This window comes from Echeneis naucrates, chromosome 7 (genome assembly GCF_900963305.1).
Source record: "Echeneis naucrates chromosome 7, fEcheNa1.1, whole genome shotgun sequence".
In the NCBI taxonomy this organism is placed as follows: Eukaryota; Metazoa; Chordata; class Actinopteri; order Carangiformes; family Echeneidae; genus Echeneis; species Echeneis naucrates.
The window spans coordinates 2,510,834-2,532,160 of NC_042517.1; the positions used below are offsets into that span (position 1 = coordinate 2,510,834).

The 21,327-nt window shown below is 42.1% G+C and overlaps 2 protein-coding genes across 2 annotated transcripts in view; both read right to left on the minus strand.

Moving 5' to 3' along the window:
• Nucleotides 1-12,194, minus strand: part of atp9a (ATPase phospholipid transporting 9A) — a 28,232-nt gene extending 16,038 nt beyond the window's left edge. Inside the window, exons 1-13 of the mRNA XM_029506339.1 lie at nt 12,039-12,194; nt 10,120-10,264; nt 7,082-7,195; nt 6,805-6,913; nt 5,812-5,870; nt 4,815-4,866; nt 3,639-3,733; nt 3,036-3,116; nt 2,411-2,486; nt 1,985-2,061; nt 1,643-1,803; nt 1,402-1,544; nt 510-622 (exon numbers count right to left, since the gene is read on the minus strand). Coding sequence (XP_029362199.1) covers nt 510-622; nt 1,402-1,544; nt 1,643-1,803; nt 1,985-2,061; nt 2,411-2,486; nt 3,036-3,116; nt 3,639-3,733; nt 4,815-4,866; nt 5,812-5,870; nt 6,805-6,913; nt 7,082-7,195; nt 10,120-10,264; nt 12,039-12,106 — 1,293 coding nt within the window. The 5' untranslated portion in view covers nt 12,107-12,194. The remainder of the gene's footprint in view (nt 1-509; nt 623-1,401; nt 1,545-1,642; nt 1,804-1,984; nt 2,062-2,410; nt 2,487-3,035; nt 3,117-3,638; nt 3,734-4,814; nt 4,867-5,811; nt 5,871-6,804; nt 6,914-7,081; nt 7,196-10,119; nt 10,265-12,038) is intronic.
• A 3,282-nt stretch (nt 12,195-15,476) lies between these two features.
• On the minus strand, nt 15,477-20,971 carry sall4 (spalt-like transcription factor 4). Its single transcript, XM_029506607.1, has 4 exons — nt 20,905-20,971; nt 16,392-18,866; nt 15,997-16,301; nt 15,477-15,911 (listed from the first exon to the last, which is right to left on the minus strand). Exons 1-4 carry the CDS (start codon nt 20,969-20,971, stop codon nt 15,477-15,479), a joined length of 3,282 nt encoding a protein of 1,093 aa, XP_029362467.1.
• Between the last annotated feature and the right edge of the window lie 356 nt (nt 20,972-21,327).

Here is a 21,327-nt window from a genome sequence, read left to right on the forward strand (position 1 = left end):
AAAATACACAAGGTATGTGAACACTAGAACTTCAACATATAACTGCTGATGTGTAGGTTTAATAGGAAGAGACTAGTTGTTGAATTAACCAAACTTCAATCACTGCTGTGATAGGTGCCTATAACCATGACCAGATGTGTTAAGAAAATATGAACATTGCATTTGTGGCCTTGCTATTTTTAGACAGCTGTGCGTTCCAGAGGTTAATGGTGGCGTCATTAAAGAAGTCCGGTCAGTGCTTCGCTCATGGGCTAATCCTGTTTCCTGCTTCACTAACCTCTGGTGTCAAGGGGGACAAAGAGTGTCATCTGAGGTCAGGAAGCATTCAACCAAACAATAATCACAAACTGATATGTTTCTTAAAACAATGTGCAAGTCTGTTTGTTTTACCCTTTTCCCAAGCTTGTGGAATTTCAATCTTTTCTTTTCTGTTTGTTTTTTAGATGGTCATTTCGTTTCTTGGACAGACACAGAATGTTGCAAAGTTGTTTTGTTGTTTTTTTTATTACCTGTGTGTAGGCACTGAAGACATGGCTTTGTACTTCATCCATTGAATCCATCCCATACGCCACAGTTCCAAGATGGAGCCGTCTGAACACCATTTCATTTTGGGTCAGGGTCCCTGGCATAAATTACGTAACAGTCATTTGAATTTTCCACCATAATTAGACCGGGAAGAGTTAATTACAGTTAATTACAAGAATAACTACCACATTATAGTGTTTGAAATTTGCAAAATTGAGAAACTAAGACTTCAAATCTCTATAAAGATTTGTTGTACAACAACCATATTTACACTGGTGGGGTTTGCAGACATTAATCATTCACTTAAACAAAGTTTGTATGTCACATGTTGTGACTGGAAATAATTGTTAAGAAAGCTAGAAGCTTTCCCTCTGGCACAACACACAACCTCTGTATCCTCACACTCCTTTAAAAAGCATTTTCCGCTAGTATATCAGAAAAACGTCTGGGGCCTCACATGAGCTGCAGACCCCCCTCCCCAAGCCTTATCACACTCTGGATGGGGAAACTGCTGATCATTTTATTGGGCATAAGGGCTGTAAATCTGACGACCAAAACCTCACACCTAAGGAAGTTCACTGGTGGAGGTGCTGTGCTCCAAAGGTGTGTTTGGATGACAGACTTCAGGGGTTTTTTATGATTTAAGGGTCCAATAAGTAGCAGGTCACCGGGAGCAGCAACCCCTCCACAGAGCAAACCCCCCCCAGAGAAGGAAACAACTTAAGTCGGTCCAACTAGATACTTCCTTGGCAAATCCTCGGCACTATAACCTTTCATTTTAGGACTCCACACAGTGGCTACAGGCTTCTTTTGGGCACACAACCAGATCTGCCTTGAAGCTAGGCTGCTTTTCATGGCCACTTCCCGCCTTCTAACCTGTTTTGTCAGTCAGCAAGTAGGAGATGCGTCCAAGCTGCTCAGGTATGGTGCTAGCCCTCACCACCGTCCCAGGGATCTTGGAGTCTTTCTTAATCATCCAACTGAAGACCATCTTTCCCATATCCAGATTTACCCGCAAGCTGTGTTAAATCAGAAAAGTAGAGCCGTTCTCTTCACGTCATCATACCTTAATAGAATACAGCCCCACAGATGTATTGCTGGAATCATTATATCTCACCTGATGGGTACAATGTGAGAGAAGAGGAGCAGGAAGCGAAAGATCTGGAGGTACCAACGGCCAGCAAAGTGCTGGAGTGCCACCATGACCAGTGACACCACCACCAAGGCCCCAAACAGGATCTTAGTCAAACAGTTCACTTCCAAGTCAAACAAACCTACCTATAAGATGCAACAGAGCAAAATTAATATAAGTAGAATATATACATGTAAATAAGAATAAATGAATTAATTAAACTAAAATTAAATATCAATTATAAATTTAAACTTAGCTGTGAAAATCTGACAGACGAAAACTAAATGACCTAATATGGGTCCCCAGGCTCTGCTTCCGCTACTGTACCTTGTGTCGTGGGTTGGAGGTGTTCATGACACTGCGCAGCTCCTTTCCTGTGTAAATCACAACCCCCACCACTGTGCCTGGAGAGAGGGAGAGAAAATCTACCTCAGGCCAATACAATAAAGGAACAACATAAAACAAAAGTTGTCATGAAGACGTTTCCCAGACTTATAATCCTGACATTCCCAAAAGAAGAACGTCAGCAGGAATATAGGATGCAGATTTCTAATTGCTTAACAGATAACATGTGTTGGTGTGAGTTTAAGTGGATTCTGTCTACGGTGGAAGGAGATTTTTATCATCCTTAGCTAAGGAGCTATTTATAAATGAGCAAAAATGTCAGATAAAAAGCTGTGAAAGACGCAATGCTTTAAAAGGTGCTCAGAGCACGCGCTCATCCTTCCATCAATCCACCAGTCAGATATTTACCAGAGGCAACAACTGTGCTGGCCCACAGGGTGTTCTCAATACTGAGACTTTCGTTAACTGGGGGGTCTCCATCCTCCTGCAAAAGTTGATATAACATGCAAATACAGAGAATGAGGAGGGAAGAAATAACGTGAAATAATTGCGTTTGCTGTTAAACAGGATTTGTAAATATACAGCAAATTACACCAGAATCATTTTCAAGCACGGACATGATGACATTCAGTTGTTGAGATATAGAAAGCTTGCACGCTGGAGCATATTAATGCTCATCCTCGTGGTTTCACTCAGCCATGAGAGCACATTAACAGAAAGAACCATAATCCTTTCACTATCATGTGCTTCATTTGATGCATGGGAGAGAGATTGGCAGAGGAAAATATTGTGATTAGGAGGAACAAGAGTATTTTCTGTTGCTGTGTCCTTGATTGTCCCATGATAACAATCGTGGGCCCCAGTTCACCCGCAACTTGAACAGTAAATCACTGATACATAACAATGCCACTGAAAGAAAGAACATTACCCTGGCACCTGGTATGTTATGAGGTCTGGCCATTTCTTATCAAAGCATCTTAAAAACTGTCGTCAGATTTACAAAAAAATTTCATGCCTAAAGTTGAGCACTCACCCTGGTAAAGGTGCCAATAAAGTTATGGATATCAATGTTCGGCTCTTCGGCGTACACGTATGATCTGATTTGGAGAAGGTCCTGTGAGATATCAGAAACATGGTCCAGGATGAAATGATTGATGAGGAAACAAGAGGCAAAACTTCAACTTCCTTTTTCGAATAACAGATAGGATTTTAGTGTATCACATATTATTTGCAGCTCTATGGTTCTGCACTTTAAAGAAAACATTTGCTCAATAGCAGCAAATATTCATATCTGAGGATCTGAGGAACTCAATTATTTATTTCATTACTCGTATGTACTTACTTTTTACTTAAAAATTGAGTAAGTTGTTTGATTATGGAAATAGCTGCCTAATTTTATGGAGAACAACTCCTCTAACAGTACTGGTCTTAGGCGAACCTTTGACCTTTTGGTCAGCCATACGTCCTTCAAAAATTACTACTTTGTCTGAATTAGCGTCTCGCTCCTCATAGACCATGGTTGACGTGTGCAATTACTGCAGAATCAATGAGCTTTTGTTGCACAGAAACATTATAGAAGTGGTGTCAATTTTCTCCTGCACCCTCTCCACCTCTCCGTCTTTATTTTCAGACTCACAGCAGCAGTCGGCAGCCTCTGTGTGCAGGCCACTGGGAGGCGTAGTTTCCAGTCTGTCTCTCCGTCCAGTTGGTCAGTCCGCAGGAAGCAGGAGCCTGGAAAGGAGATGGACAGATGGAAACACACTTACCAATAGAGGGCTTCACCAGTCTAGTCTTTAGTTAAAAAAAAAAACAAACAAACTCACAATTTCTCCTCTGGATGATGGCCTTTACATTTCAATACTGTACAAGGTTTATTATCTTATTTCTTCTAATGCACATTTGCTCTCCACATTCCCGGTTTGCCAGCCTCTTTTCAGTGTGAATGCCAGAAAAAACGCTGTAAAACAATTTCAGCCTGGAGGTACAAATGAATATCCCCTATCTGAGAATGGGACTGAGCTAATTATTACTTTTGGGATGAGGCTTAGGCAGAAGTGGAGGCATCCACCCAACCCATCCCCCCCTGCCTGCTGGTTTGCATGCGTCATCCTGTCCTCACTCCCAATGCTGGCCTAGGCTCTTCATAATTGACCTAATGGCCTCCACATGGAAGAGAGATAGCAAAGCACTATTTCCAGTAAAACAAAGATGTTGTTTTTCTTCCCCCAACAGGAAGACGCAACGAAAACACACATCTAGCGTCTTATAGACCCACATTTGGTCATCTAGAGGCTGAAAGCAAAACATCTGGGGTGACATTTTGGAGGTGCTTATTTTGAATAGACACTATTTTGTATATTTGCAAATAAACAATGCATTGAAGTTCACCAAGTTGTTGTTATCGCTACCAAATCCCGTCGTAATCTGTATTTGATTATTCAGATGAGGGAGCATCCTCTCGTGTCTCCTGTTTTCTGTTTGCATTAGATTTTTGTCTGAGCTCCAATTTTCCTTTTCATTATCTTCTCATTTGAAAGACAAAAGTCTTGAAGATGAAGATGAAGAGAGAACAGTGTTTTGTCTACAGTGCCCATCTCACCATTACACAATTCCTCGACCACGTCGAACTTTGACTGATTCTTTGGAACTGGACCCAATTACAATTTAGACATTGTATGACTTCCTGTCCTGGCTCAGGGCTAATCCCTGCACCTCAGCGCCTTTTTAAACAAGTCATTTCCACAGCCAGCCAGCCAGGGCCAGGCAACCAGTCTGTTGTGGAGATCTGGATCAATGACCAGCAGATGTTTACCATTTCTTTCAGAGGTCCTTAGAAAGATCATGTCAGCAGGAACACGCTGGTTCTACAAAGAAAGGCAGAAAGAAAAACATGACTTCAACATCAGCCCCTGATCCGGCACGTTTTCCTTCTCCCTCCCTCTGCTCTTTAACTGTAGCTAAGTTAAGACTTGTTGCTTTTAATGTGCCACATTACCTGCAACCAGTCGGTCAAAATAATAAACCCCTGCCACATAAATTATCCTGTCGTGGCCTGAATGGGACCCTGGCCAGGTTTTACACTCTGTCTGACCTGCTCCCTCCACACACAAGACAAAGTCCCCAAGCTGTGCATGGATTATTGCTAAGTGGTCAATAGTCTAATAAAGATGTATTACAGCTCTTTAGATGCAGGTTAATTAAAAAAAATTCCAGAGCTTTTCCTTTGTTAGCTACTGGTTTAATTTCTGCTTAAGTGTCTCTCTGAATTGTCCCACACATAACTCTGAGCCACTCAGTCATATTAGTGAAATGTGTAGAACAACATGTGTGACCTTTCCTTTGGCTGCGTTGAAATGAGTGATTCAGAGAGAAGCCCCGGTTTGGAAACTAAAGACAGGAGTCACTTCTCATGTTTCATGTACAAAGACCTCAGAGAATCCACTCAAGATCAACACAACACATTCCCCTGAAAGCACAAACTAAAACAACTGCAAACTATAAAACCCATGACTTCAAAATAAGAGAAAAAATTATTTCAATAAATAGCACTTAATTGAATTTTTGTCTTTGATCTAATTAAGAGGCATTTTAGGCTCATTTCTCTTATGCGTGCATTGAGTTTGACAGGCTGAAGCTCAGCATTGATCACAAGATTACAAAATCTTTACTAACTCCTTTCACCTCAGTCACCACCAGAGCACGGGAGATTAACGGCCCCCTCATTACTAGCTCTCGTATAAACGATAACTTGACAGTCTTAAAAACGCAAAACCATTCACAGATGTGGATGAAATCAATCATCAACAAACCTTTTCCACGATTATAAGATCTCCCACTTGAATGCCACTGCTTTTAACCTTCACTGTGCCTGAAATACACACAAAAAAGTTCAAGTTAATGAAGTGTTAACTGAGTTTGCATATATGGTTAGAATCACGTAGTTAAATCCCAACCACCCATTTAAACAAAGGCTTTAACACTAAAAAGAGACATAAAAAAGACTCCTGGCTATAAAGACATATTTAAAATGTTTTTTTGTTTTTTTTTAAATCAAAATTAAAAACGGAGGTCCTCTCTTGGTGAACTGCTGTTAGGCATGCCTCAGCAGTCAGCCCAGTGAATTTAGGAAAGTCATTTTTTGTGCAGGTCTGAAGGAATGCTGGGGGAGTTGAGCCTTTTCTCTCATTCCAGTTGGAATGAACAGGCAAAATTGTTTGGAAGAGATCACTGACCCCTGACCTTTGCCGTGACCTCTGGGCTTTGCATATGTAAGACATTAAAGCACATTAATATTGCTATGCATTGGGGTTCATGGGGCTTTCACATCAGTGCTATGTTCTACTTGGGCAATTAAGTTTGACATATCTCTTTACAAGAAAAAGATGGACAAAGGAAGACCTGGACAGCTGCCTTTATAAACAAAAAAAAAGAGAGATGACTGACTTCTTCTCTATACAGTTCCTACAAACCCTAAGATATGAATTGGGGCTGCTGTCATGGAGGCAACCAGCCCTTGTCTTTATGGGTAAAACAAGCTGCCACATCAAAGGGGAAAAGTGATGGAAACCACAAGAGGTCTCCTTGCTTTTTATTGCTGGTAGCACTTTATACCAAGGCCTCTTATGTACACTTTTACATCTCTGCTTTGAATTACCAACCATTTCCCCTAGCCCCAATAAGTTTTAATAGGACCAACCTCCTACAGTTAATAGATGCTGATGCAGAGAAATTAGCAACATGGTTTAGATATCAACAGAAGACAACACATAAGCAGTGCAGCTGCCTGCAATATCCATCCTCACCTCTGGTGGAGAGCTTGCTGTAAATCTGAGAGTTCATTTCTTTGTCTCGAAGGTAGCATCTTATTTCCTCAACAGCTTCTCTCATGATAGTGATAATCAAAACAAGACCCTAGATAGTTAAAAACAACACAAGTCATTTTCTCATGAATAGGAAATGCAAGATTACAAATTCTGCACAGAGCAAAATATTAGCATGGAAACTGCAAATTTGATTAATTTTAATAATGAGCAGTGTTGAGGGGAAGGTGAAGTGGGGGCTTTGTATAGTGCCACATACCAAAGGGACCCAGTAGGTGTACAGGGCTCCTAGGCGTAGCTCCTTGACAAATTGAGAGCAGGCCAGAAGCAAAAAGTACAAGTTGAAGAAGTACTTGAACTGATTGAACAGCACCTGAAAACAGAAAACAAAGAAATATAGGGTGAAATAAAGGACTGCTTCTGTGTGGCTTCTTATTACACATATGACAGTTTCAGACATTTACTGTTACGTGATATTTTTAAAGCCCTAACTGCGTACCTGAGTTCGGCAAAAGAGCTTTGTTACCACACTGTTTTGATGACCTGTAGGTAAAAAGTCATTTCTAAAGCTCAGGGACCTCAGGAATACATAAAACATTTCTTTCATTAACAAAAACTATGAAACCCTCCAGAATAACCTGAAGATCGTGATCTGATCTTGATCCAAGTACAATTGTAATATATAATCATCCAATGACTTTACGGAACAGACCTATTACATGTTCCAGTGCTGAGGAGAAAACCAGTGAGCTCAAACATGAGTAGTACCTGTACAATGTTCAGGGGAACTTCGGATCACTCAGACATTTCTGGTGTGAAATGCTCTTCAGGTCATTCCTCTTAGTTAAACTCTGGTTAAGGTCTGGGCTCTGACTTTGACAGGAGGATTTTCTTAGTTTGAAGTCAGTCTGCAGTAGATTGACTAAAAAGCATTTAAGGTCATTGTCCTGCTGCATCACCAACAACTCCTGAGCTTCAGCAGGTGGACAGACACCCTGATATTATGACAAGCTGTCCAGACTCTGAGACAGCAAAGCCACAAATCATGATGCAGCCTCCCTGCTGCCTCCCCTATGGGATGATTTTTTCATCTTGATTTACAGTGCCTTTTTTCACCTTAAATCTTAAACAAATCAACTTTAGATTAGTCCATCTATGAAACATTTATCCAGTAGTGTTATAGAGATTCCATCTGTTCTTTGGAAACCTAAATTTAAAATTGTGTTGGGGTTTGTTTGTTTTTTTGGAAAGTAGCAGGTTCCTCCCTGTTTTCTTGTAAGGACACAGAGATCCATGCTGCCAGGTAGTGTGGTTTGGGCACATTTGAATCACGAACATAGATGTTAACGAGCTCCAATTGTCACTTTGAGCCTCTTTGCTTTGGCTTTGTGTGAGTTTTTTTGTTATAATGCAGATCTTTTGTAATCATTTTAGCTGGACGCCCACTCTTAGGGAGACTTTCCACAAAAATTAATCAGCTCCATTTACAGAAATCTGCAGTTGGTCTAAACAAGGACTAATGAACATCCAACATTTTTCTAACCCACATCCCCAAACTGATTTCATCGAAAGACTCCAGGCAATGTCATTAGCTGAGGGGTTCACAGTGTTTCCAGCTACCATGAGAATCTTTAAATGTTGTTTTCAGTTTGGACAAGAATAATAAAATGATTTGTGGGATATTAGTAAGAATAGCTTGTGTTTCTTGATAATTATCACTCCGATTAAACATTTAAAGTTTTCAGATCCACTGAATTAAAAGCTTTACAATTACAATTAAGAACCTTCCCCTGTAATAAATGGAAAAATCTTCAAATATCAGTCACAGTGATTAACCTCATACACAGTCAGAAATATTAAAAGGGGAAATAATTACCATATTACATACTAACAACAATACATATTGTCTGAGATATTTGCTCTATACACTTGCTCTAAATGGATTAAAACCTTAAATAGCCCTGATTTAGCCTATAAATCTTTTAGCGATGAATCAATATACAAACACATGCTGTACCTTTTTTCCTCTAACAGTGTCATCCTTAAATTTAACACACGTGCCTCAACTTTGCTGAATTTCATTACCACCATAGTGTAACATTACAACGAAGGGAGAGCTTGTGTCTTCACACTGTCACCACATGCCATTTACAAAACCTGCTGCCAAGGTCAGAGCAGTGCAGTAGAAGCCATACAGAGAAAATAAAGATTACAATATGTCCTAGTCGCACAGTCAGAAGACCTTCTTGACATGAACCAAGATAAATAATAAAGCATCGCAATTTGCAATGCAAAAAGGCTTTGCTCTTGTCTTTTGCTTTCCAAACAAATGTGAGCTACTTTCAATGCCTGCCATCATATACAAAAATTAGATCTTAAGACAACTGAATGTCTGGAAAACAAATGCATATGTAAATCCAGTCAGGTCAGGGCAATACACTCAGTCAAAAATTCACAGCTTACAAACTGCTGTCTGTGTAAGATAGCTCCAGCGAACATCACATCTGTCCCTTCTGTGCTCTTCCAAGAATCTCTATGGGAACATGAAGGCCTTTGTACTGAGACTGTGTTGCTATCTGTCTAAATGTAGCATCGCACTTCTCTTATCTTGCCTGAACATGAGAAGTTTTATTATTAAAAAAAAAATAAATAAAAAGAGTACTAATAATGGTGTCATGTCAAACCCAATTCTGATCAGGCCTGTATATTCCCTAGCATTAGTCATATCAGGTAAAAAATTAACCAGTGTTTATCTGAGCATCCAGGGGTATGTGGATATTACTAAAAGCAAACAAGACTATGGTATTCCTAGATTAAGCTACTAGGCACACAAATAAACATAAAATATTCATATTTTAGGCATTAATCTGATGTAGAAATAAAACTATTAATTAATCAAACAAGCAACAGAAAATTAATCAAAGAAAATTTGGATAATTAAGTCATTTTATGGGTCACTTTTCAAGCAAAAATGCAGAGGATGTCTTTCTTATACCGTATAAATATTCTAACTTTCATTTGATTAGTGTAAATTGAACATGATTTCAGGACTAAAAGAAAGCAATTATTAGTTGCACCCATAATCTGATGCTCTGATGCACGGCGATTTAAAACAGGACCAACATTGCAATAAGTTTCAAGGGCCTGACTGCATCACAAACAACAATGAGGTGGTTCTAAGACGACTCTGAAAATGTCTACGAAGATGATAGTGAATCAGGCCCAGGTGGAGGTGAAGGTTGTTGGGGGTTTATGGAAGTAGGGAGGACGAAGGAGTGACCTTTGGTTGACACTAACCGCAGGCAGGAAGGTGAAGAAGTTGTACTTCTGGTTGTTAATAACATTCCTGGGGTACCTCTGCTCCCTCTTTTCTGGGTGGCCGAGCCACACGGTGCGGGGACGGAAGTCGCCCATCCCGCAGCAGCTCGACCACGGGCAGCACCTGAGTGGAAAAGGCAAGGAAACGCTGAATAATTTCAGGTCACCAGCAGAGATACAACAACATAGACATTGATATGTATTGATTTAGGCTATTTCAATTTACATACTGTAGTTTGGCTCATACTCATGCTCAGCATTGTGTAGAGGTGGTGAGAAAGCTGCATTTGTAATGAAATTCATCTCGCATCTTTGTTAATATGCTCTTTATTGTGGCAACAAACCAGCAGACAAGTCTGAGCTAAAGTTCCACAGCCATAGAGTCAGGAAAGATAATGCCTTACGAAATAAACATTAACTCTGTCTGGAAAAGGGTGGCCACTCCCTTCACTACACCAAAACAAAGCATTCCATATCAATCAACCAAGAGCCCAGTGACCTCATTATTAAAGACTCACTTTGTAGGTTATAAAACACTGACAAGACAAAAAAGGACCACACAAATATACAGCCCCTATCAACTACAGACAAAGTGATTTCATCCCGGGAAAAGGGAGCTAAAGAAGCAATATTTGCATGACAGATGACTTTGAGTTTTCTAATTCCATTAGAAAATTCAATGTTCAAAGCCTGTCTGCCAGGCCTGACCGCTATTTCTACTGCAGTTCACTTAAAGAATTTACTGTGTGATGGCACAGTAAACTCCTGCAGTGGATTCATGGGACAGCAGACAGGAAAGTTCTTTTCCTCTGTCATATGCTTTATATTATTTCTGCATAGCTTATATTCATATATGCATTTTGGCTGGAGAAGGGGAAAGACAAGAATGAGCTCTGTCATTGTAAAACCACTCCTGACCTCATCATGAGTAAGCTAATCCTTAGGGGGCTCTTCAAGAGTCTCTCAAAGACACAGCTAACCTACAATGCATCTTTGTGCTAAAATAATGACAGTATATTTTGGTTTAACAATTACAATATATACACCAGTTTTACACTGACACGAATCAGGAAAAAAGCCCCACAACTTCACATTTAAAAACCCAGATCTGGTAACTTTATTATATTTATAAGGGAGTTCCCCAAGAGTCCACAACTGGGCCTCTTTCAATCCACATTTACTTTCTCCAGACCACATACCTGGAAAAAAACAGGGCTGAACATACATTTGTGTTCAACTGAAATGAACTTGCTGCAATATAGATGGATGTAGCTAGATGAAGACATATTTAGTTTACTAAGCCCAGAGCTAATGGCCTATAAATAAACAGTGTTGTTGCTATTTTCCTGTGTGTTTCCTGCGCGTTTGGCTGGAGGAGACATCTCCATCTCCATCCATTCACAGCAGCCCTGGTCAGCCTTCATCCGGCCTCCCCCTCCCGTTTCTGGTCAAAACACCACGAGCTATTCTTTAGCTTGTATGTAAATGCAGGATGAAGCAGCTTTGACTTCGGGCCTTTATCTCTGCCTGTCTTTTCTTCCTGATCGGCTCCACCGGGTAAATATTGACCCGGCCGTGAAGCGCACTTGTTCCAACAAACTGCGTCCCGGAACGAGGATGTTCTCCCGGAACGCTTTTAGCTAGCTAGCTTATTTAACGGCTACAATAAATCCACCAATCACACAGACATGCATGTAGGTTCATTTATTATCTGACAGCCTGCATATATATTTATGTGTGTGTGTGTGTTTATTAGCTGTTATTTCCGCCGCTGGTTGTTGTTTTTCTCCACAAAATGTCGCCCTGTCAACACAGTGGCGGCTACATTGACGTTAGCTGGACATGCTAACTAACGGCTCCGCGGCAGCGTCGCGCCCCGGGCGGCCGGACGGTCTTACCCATGCCGGTGTTTGTTGTCGTGTCGTTTCGGCCGCCTGACCGGCTGGAGAGGGATGTTGTCGGTCATTCCTGCTGGCTGCAACCCCTCCCCTGGTTAGCGGGTGGAAGCTGCGGTGGTGGTGGGCGGCTGTGTAAGCGGTCCCGGCTGGGCGGAGGCTTCATTCACTCCCTTCACAAACAGAAGCGCTGCCGCTGCCGCTGCCGCGCCACGCCGCGCCGCTCCGCGCCACGCCGCTGCCGCACAGGAGTCATTACAATAAAAAATAACACAAATTTATCATTCTATAGTTATATTATCTTATTATTATAAGAGAGGGAGAGGAGGAGGGGCGGCATGTGCTTTAAAAAAAAAAACAACAACTGCCTATCTATGTAATATTGTTTTGTTTAATCTAATCTACAGTAATTTATCCTCCAGTTTTCATCATATACAGTATTGTGCAAAAGTTTTAGGCAGCTGTGAAGACTAAATACTTTCACAAATTATAAATATAAATGAACAGAAATTTCACCAAACCAATATTGGTTTGGTTTATCTAGCACCAAATCGTAACAAAGTTATCACACTCGTTGATTATTATCACATGGATTATAATCCCAGCATACCAGGTATGATGGGATTTTAGGTCATTTGAGTTCATTGATAACATTTTCTGCATTTTAATCAAGGCTAAATGAATAAAAAACCAAACAGGAATCAAACCCTTCTCAAGAGTCAAGAAGTTTTAATGTTTTTGGCATCCTAAATTCGGATTCACAGGTTCAGTGGTGAACACAATATGCACAAGTTATAGTTAAATAAAGACAGCAAATTAAGTCAAAGTCAAAAATAGAAAGTATGAGAAATGAGAAATAAGGTACCAAGATGTGTACACAAACAATTACACTGAAATTCTTGTGAAATTTAAACACCTTAATGATAATGATCCACGAATGTGATATATGAAACACTCAAAAAATGCCTTTTTGTATAATTGATATTTTTATTTGATACTAAAGAGGAAACCAAAGAGGGGAGATTGGTGAATGTTCACTGTACACTAAAATAGTTTAATTTGCACAATGAGAAATGCTCACAATGGTTGCATTTGCATGCCATCACTTTGACCTCAGTCTATAATGTAGCAGAGGCTCAACAGTCTCACGCTGTGGGCGAGCCCCATTATGAAATTTACATCTTACAGTTTACCTTGTCTTTTTCCATCTGGTGAGACACTTCGATTTACTTCGTATGACTTAGCATTATTTCAGATAAACGTAGAGTTTTTGAACATCAGGATAATGCTATCTGCAGGCTGTGCTTGACTAAACTGATACACCAACACATGAAATCATAATGTTCTGCGAATCACACCAGCAGAGGATGAAGTCAACAAAACCAAGTGGTTGAACTGACAGCAGAGCTGGTGAAATCAAACAAAGGGGTTTTTGCTTACTGACTTATGCCCTCTATCAGTTGCGTGTGCCTTGTAAGTACAATTAGGCAGATGTTATATCATGTCAGAGTGTAACAGGAAAAGGCCATTGGGTAATTGACTTAAAATGGATTGTCGACACACACCATCAGAGAGCATGCTTCAGTTGTGGATGCAAATAGTTTTTTACTTGTGGATGCAAAATGGCACATGATTCATGGCTACCGGTGGGTCATAATGGATAAATTTAATGTTCAAATCTAATGTATATTCAAATTTGCATTTGCTGGAAGGAAAGATGGCATAAAGGAAGGATGTATTTGTGTGGCTGGAGAAACACTGCAGTAATGACCAAAAAAATAAAATAAAAAAAAAAAAAAAGTATTGAAAAAGTCAACCTGATTTTATTTTTCAAAATCAGAAAACATTTAGGAACAGGAAACATTTGAAAAACGAAACATTTACATTGTAAACAGGCCAAACTGGCTCAACATTACTTGAATTGTAGAGACAACTTGAAAGCAGTTTTGACATGGTTTGCTAAAGAAAGGCACAACTTGGCAAATGCATATCAATAAGGAATGTACAGTAGGGGCCTACAAAGTACTCGGACCGTTCTGAGTTGTGTAAAGTGTCCAGTGATACATTCAGTACTGTTCAACTCAGCAGGTTGAGTATGAAAACTCTTATCGCATGCTCATGAATGTATCAGAAATTATACAGAGCACTGCGTTGAGAGTAGGGGGCATGGAGGACAAATAAAAAATAAAAATAAAAAAAAAAAATCTAAAAAACGAGGTAGAAATTACCCCCTAAACTCAAGCATTTTGTGTATTATAAATAAATTAAAGATGCTACAAGCTGGTAAGTCCGACGGTTACTCTAAATGGTTATTTCAAACACAATCTGACGGGAAGGAAAAGTTGACAAAATTGCTGATTTGCCCTTTCCCCCTTCACAATAAAAGCAGTGAACCTGAAATGCAACTATAAAAAGTAGAGCTACCTAAAACTGAAATAAAGTGCAGGCATGAGAACATTAAGCATTTAGTAGCCCTCAGAGCTCAGCCAACTTAATTTGACTCTGGAGGTTTACATGTGAATGTCGGTCAAAAAGAAAAAAAAAAAAAAAAAGAAATAGAAATGTACTTTTGTAGACTGAACGAAATCTGTGCCTTGCTGCACTGTAAAAAACACACCAATTTAAACAGTCAAACAGAGCCTTCATAACAACCTAATGGTGCAGTGAAAGACAACAGCCAGAAGTTCAGATTAGGCACTTAACAAGAGGTTTGAGCCATTACCTACTTTATCGCTCCACTAATGCAAAGACGAACACCCATTTTATAATCTGCACCATCCAAAACTGATGACTCAACTGATGCAACTTGCTTTAATGGACAAGACACAGGAATAATCTGTCAGTCTGATCAAAAGCCCCTTCAAAATGACACGAGGTAATGTCATTTACCACTATGAAAATGTACAATATATAAAAAAAAAAAACAAAAACAAAACCATGGCACACAACAGGAGGGAGAGTAGTCATCATTTCTAACCATTTCTGAACACTGAGACATCGTGTCATGCCCTGAAACTTTTCTTAATAGTCAAAATCCTTCAGAGTCAAGAAGACCATCGGAATTAAAGCAGTTTCAAGTAAGTCATACATTCAAACTTCTGGATAGACAGCAAAACAAAATGTCACAGGAAAAAATACCCGCATATATATTTATATAAAATAAAATACAACTACAGTAGTTATATCAAATTCAACTTAAAAAAAAAAGAAAAGAAAAAAAAAACGCTTGAGTTAGACAGTCGCAATGTTACTGGGGAAAAAAACTAAACAAAAAAAAACAAACAAACTCATAAAAATTCAACCAATCAAAGCAGAATTTGATAACGTTTTCTCTGAAAATTGATTGTACCTCAGTCAACAACAACAAGAACGACAAGAACAACAGAAAAAAGACATTCGAAAATTCCATTCAGGTGATAAACTGGCCAATTGCTTAAAACCCTAATTAACTGCAATTTTACCCTCCTCCATGAAATGTGGGAACTGTGATTTTGGCACGCTGTCGGAGCTGTTCTTCTCAATTTCAGCCACCGCTGCAGGCAAGCAGGAGTGGGACCCGTCCATCTTCATGAGGCCTCCGGTGGAGCCGATAAGTGGCCCCCCAGCGGGGCTGCCGGGGATCGGGATGCCACCACCCTGGATGACAGAGATTTCATTGGTCTTCATTGTCAGGCCACCACTGAAGGCGGCGGCGTACTGGTTCCACAGAGACGGGTCAAAGTTCATTGCTGGTGCTCCCAGTTCTTTAGGAGCCTGCATCATTTCTGGCAACATCTTAGCATCAGCGCTCATCGCCATCAGTGCCATGGGATTATCCAGTGACAGACGCTGACCACGTCGGGACGAATTGTTCCACATGTGAGTGCCAATGTGCACCTGAAATGACAAGACATCCCGTCAGTTACAATCCCAATGAAAACACCAGCTTCAGGAGACGGCCTCAGAGACAGCAGTGGCTCACCTTTAGATTTCCCTTAGTAGTGAAAGCCCTGCCACAGATGTTGCAGGCAAACGGCTTCTCCCCCGTGTGAGTGCGCTCGTGGATCTGCAGGGCACTAGCTGATGAGAAGTTCTTGCCACAGACGTTACACATGTGTTGTTTGATTGATCGGCGAGGTGCGGTGGAAATGGACGAGGCCACGGCTATTCCCTGAGGCATGTGGGAGCTGAACAAACCGTGAGTGCCCAGAGGATTCTCCGGAGGAATCTTCATCTCCAAACTGGCCAGACTTGATGGTACCCTCATGAAAGACATGTTACCGGGAACTGTGGATAGAAAAGAAGGAAGATTAGAGCAAAGATATCAAGATGACCACCTTTAAAATATTCATCTTAAAAACGAATATTAAAACTCACCATAGTCCCCATTTGAGAACGGCATCCCAAGCTCTTCTTTGATGGGTTTGGGGGTAAAGCTGCTGGCAGCGGTGAGGTCGAGGGCTCCACTTGTCTCAGCGCCATCTTGAGTGCCGCTGTCGTACTCCGGTTTTGACCCGTTACCATTGAACTCGTCGACAGCAGACTCAGGAGACTTGCTGCTACTAAGGTTGTTGTTGTTGTTGTTGTTGTTGGTGTTTACTGGGGAGGCTGGGTGAAAAGACGCAGCAGAGTCAGAAATGGGGGGACTACGGCCATTCTGATATTCCTGATCTTTGGGCGTTGATGGGGATTCTTTGGACGTTCCCTCGCTCTCTGAAGCAGTGCTACTTTGTCTTTTCAGTGCAAGAGCAGAGGTGAGGTTCTTCAAAACATCCAGGCTAGAGAAGGCCACAGGAGCAGCATGCTTCTTTGGTTGCCCCTCAGAGGCAGATGAGAGAGAATCTAAGCTCTCACTCAACTTCTGAGAGTTCAGCTCGGGCTCATGATCCTCCGTGCTTGCTTCAAACCCATTGGCATCCACGGGCTTCTCCTCTGTTAGAGGCAACTCCATCGATTCAGCTGCTTCAAACTGGTTTTCCGGCATGGGGGTGTTGGGGATCTGCCCGCCCATGTGCATGCGAATGTGTTGCTGCAGAACCACAGCGTTGGTGAACTTCTTCTGGCAGATGGGACACGAGTGCTGCATCTTAAGAGGGGTGTTAGCTCTGTGCACCCCATAATGGGCCTTGAGGTTACCCTTAGTGGAGAAGGCACGGCCGCAGATTTTGCACTTGTAAGGCCTCTCGCCGGTGTGCGTGCGGTAATGCATCTTCAGTGAGCTCTGGCAGCTGAGCACCCGATGACAGATCACACACTCGTTGGGATCGTTGGTCCTCTTTTCCAGGCCGTCCACCATTTGCTGAAGTTTTGCTGTTCCAGAGGTTTGTTCTCCTGTGATGGCGTTCCCGTTCATATGATGCAGCGCACCTAGCAGTTCTTTCGCATCTTTCTGATTCTGATCCAGACCCGTCTCTTGGCCGAACACATGAGAGGAAACAGATGGAGAGCCATCGCTGGTTGATGGGGAGGGTCTCTGGGAGAACGGGTCCCCTCCGAAGCTGTCGAAAGGCTTGAACCCTGGTATGGATGATGGGTGGAATCCTGCCGTGGGATGGCCCAGAACAGGCTTGCTTTCAGTGATGTTCGACTCTTCCATGGGCACAGACATGCCAAACGGAATTCCACTGCTGGTGGGAATGTTGTCAAGATGCTCAGGAACAGGATGAGGGTTCATGCTGATGTTCGGATACTTGTCTTTATGCCGCTGGAAATGCACTTTGAGGTTTCCTTTGGTCGTGAAACGGTTTCCACATATGTTACACTTGAAGGGCCTCTCCCCAGTGTGAGAACGCAGGTGAATCTGCAGAGCACTGTCATTGCTGAAGGTCTTTCCGCAGTACTTACACTTGTGCTTGTATAGAGAATCGCCGTTCTTTGATTCGGATGGGAGGTTCAACATCTTCGCCTTCACTTTTTTGGAGGCCTCAAGCCCAGCTTGGATCCCATTAAAGGTGCCAGGGAAACCGATGACACCCGGTGACTGGGGCAGTAGCGTTGGTAGACGGCTTGCCAGGTCTGGCATGCCCTTCAAAATGTCTGTTTTAGAAGTTACTGAAGCCAGTCCTCCGGGCAGAGAGGTAGGGACGCCAGAGGGCAGAGGTAGTTTACCTTGCTTCATTGTCTCCATGCAAAGGTTCTGACTGCCGGTCCTCTTTCCTATCAGAGCTGCAGCAGCAGACAGCTGCTGAGAGAGGTGCGCGCCGAGGGCTTTCAGGGGGTCCATTGCTGCCCCGACCGACGACTGGAGACCCTGGGGAGTCATCATAGCTACCTGGATTCGAATCTGTTCTGTGAGCTGGATTTGCTGTAGCTGCTGTTGCTGGAGGCACACCAACTGTTCCAGGATCATCGGGATGGCCTGCAGGGCATCCTCTGATGTGGGCAGAGGCGTGTTATTAGAGGAGTGTTGGGAGACAGCAACTTTGGTGTCTGCCATGGTTTCTAGAGTGACATTTGTATCTTGCATTTTGGGGGAGTGCTGGAAAGTCATCTCAGGGCTTACAGGAATCTCTGAGTGATCCTGTCCTGAGTCATCTGCGTTCATGCTGGTGTGCTGGTCTATTCTATCCAGGTGGTCAGCGTTGATGTTTGAATGACTGCTGGACTGGCTGTCATCGTGGTCACTAGTAAGGCCTTCGGGAGAACCGTGGGAATATTCCTCAGGCACTTCGTTGCTTTCACCGTCTTTCATGATGACCACTTGTTGGCTTTTAGTGCAATTTTTTTCATGCTCAAGAAATTCTGCTTCGTCAAAGAATTCAGCACAACACTTGCTGCAGACTCTGGTATCGTCCATCCTGAACCTCTTCACTTCATTTCCAGCCTCCTCAGCTTGATCATCCCGGAGAGTCCCTAAAAGCAAAAGACAACAGGATTTAGAAATCGGTGCACTTCATAGTTAAGACATTTGAAGAGTTAAAAGTCAGTGAAACAGATTGACAGTCTTGTCAGTAACAGTAAAGCTGCTGAGGGGTCTTCTGTTTATCTATTATCAGTTGAAAGGCAAGAGATTGATGTGAAACTTTTGCCGTCACGCTGTGACAAGACGTTGATTTGAATTTGTGGAAATGGAAGACTTTGGTTTGGAGGATTAGATGATCCACATCCCTTAATTTGCCGATTTCAAACAGGTCAGTGCATCGGGCACTAACAGACTTTGAATTTGCCTATTGCCCAGAGAGCCAGCAGAGGGCAACCATCTACATAAGACATTACCCAGAACAAATGTCCATAAAGACAAAGGGCCACTGGGCATTAAATTACTCTGTCACATATACCCCCCCCCACTTGCTAAAAGTCAGATCTGTTTCCAGCACTACATGTCAGGTAATACTTGTGAACAATCCCACACTGAGATGCAGTGAGAGGTTTTCTCCCCAATATCGGAAGACCTCCAAACTTTTTAACCCAATTTCAAGTCCCGTTTTAGACAAGAAAATAAAAGACTATGTTTAAAATCAAAACCTGGGTTTAGTTAGAAAATAGAAAATGAAAGGCGCCATCTAAAGCTGATTAACCGTCCAGTATTTTCACAGCCTGTGAAAGCCTGATAAGTGCTCCAAGTGTGCATTTTAATTTGTCTGCCAAGCGAGAGGCCGTTTCACAACTGGGTGTATTGTTAAATGCTAATGCCCCCAGAGAAAAGGGGGAAGACCACCTGTTTGCATTTGGCCAAAAGAAACTGTTGGACTTGTTAATTGCTCAGCAGGAGACACTGAAAAAGGGTGTTAAAAAAAAAAAAAGTCACATTTTGATCCCTGGAGAGAAAGAGATTGAAGCTCTTATCTGGATATTCAGCTTCTACACAAACAACAAGCACGATATCATAAGAATTTTAGAGGGTAATAAAAAAATAAAAATCACTGTGGGGGAGGCACCGCTGCAGTCCGCCCACTTGACGGCGCCTGAGCCGGGCCGGATCACCTTTGGTTGGGGGCCGTGACACGAGGTCAGACTCCACATTCAATTCAAGGCCTTCGGTGGCTTCATCAAAATGAGCTTTCATTTCACAATCGTGTTCTCCAGCGGGCAGTAAGAATGAAGACACGCTGACTGCCCTGAAGTTTCCTAATTACAAAAGGTGAGCTCCGGACACTGCAGGGCAGGAACTCGCATATGGCAGCACCAAAACGCACCCCCACCCAGCCTCCACAAAAAAAGCTGCTCCATCCCCCACCTCTCCACATATGTACGAAAGGAAACAGTCATGCATTAAACTGGGGGATTTATTGCCTTTAGGTCAGCCCCCCCCCTCCCTCCGAGTCACATTTCATACAGTTTTTGGCCACCTTTTGTCTCACAACTCAGAAATTTAGAAATTTCCAAACCGACCAAAGTCCGTAAAACCAGGCAATTAAATAATAAGAAAAAAAAGTTTCAGATTGGCAACTAACTAAAACTACAAATCGAAACTTTAAAGATAAAAAAATATATATATGTATGATAAATCAGGAGACTTGGGGATGAAATGTAAATCCACAATGTGGTCACATTAAAACAACAACAGGTAGAAAGTTTGGTTTCGTCGACTCTTTTTTTTTTTAAAGCGGATTTAGCAACGAAATAAATCAAAAACCCGGAGTGGTTAATTTGAAAGTGACCAATTCCTTCAACAGTTTAAGTTATGAGACTCCGTTCATGATTTAAAAGCACAGCAATATTTAAAAATAACAGCTCCACACTGCAGACACCTGTATTGCGTTAAAGGAAAATAAATAAATAAAAACTTGATTGAGTCGCTTCAACTTTTAAACACCCAGACGATCCAAAGAGAGGCCAGCAGGTCCGAGCAGAGAAAATGAAGGATAAGTAGAAATACTTTGGGGTGGAGGAGGGGGGGGGGGGGCACCGTAACCTTTTCACTGTGCTGTCTGCGGAGGAGAAAACTCACCATTTTCCTGCGAACCGGGCTCGTCGGAGTTGATGTGCTGCGGTTTGGCTTGCTTGCGCCTCGACATGGTGCAACCATCAGGAGCGAAAGAGTGCCAAACAATTTCCCTTCCCCTTCTTCTACAAATTCTTCTGCTCGGAAAATTAGCCCCTCAAGTAGGCCAGAAATGCGCATGTCAACGTAATTATTATTATCAATAATGCATTGCGATTTATCACGGTCCCCTGACAGCTGATTGGCTCCGGTCCAAGCGCTCACACGTTATTCAAATGCGCTCCCCTATTGATGAGCGGGGCGCAGCGCCGGGAGGGGGCGGGCTTCAGGAGGGAGGCTGGGTCATGGCTGCTGCTCTCCTGTCGTCATGAGGTGAGGTGAGGGAGGGGGCAAGGCACCAAAAGGAATAAACACAGCCGAGCTATTTCT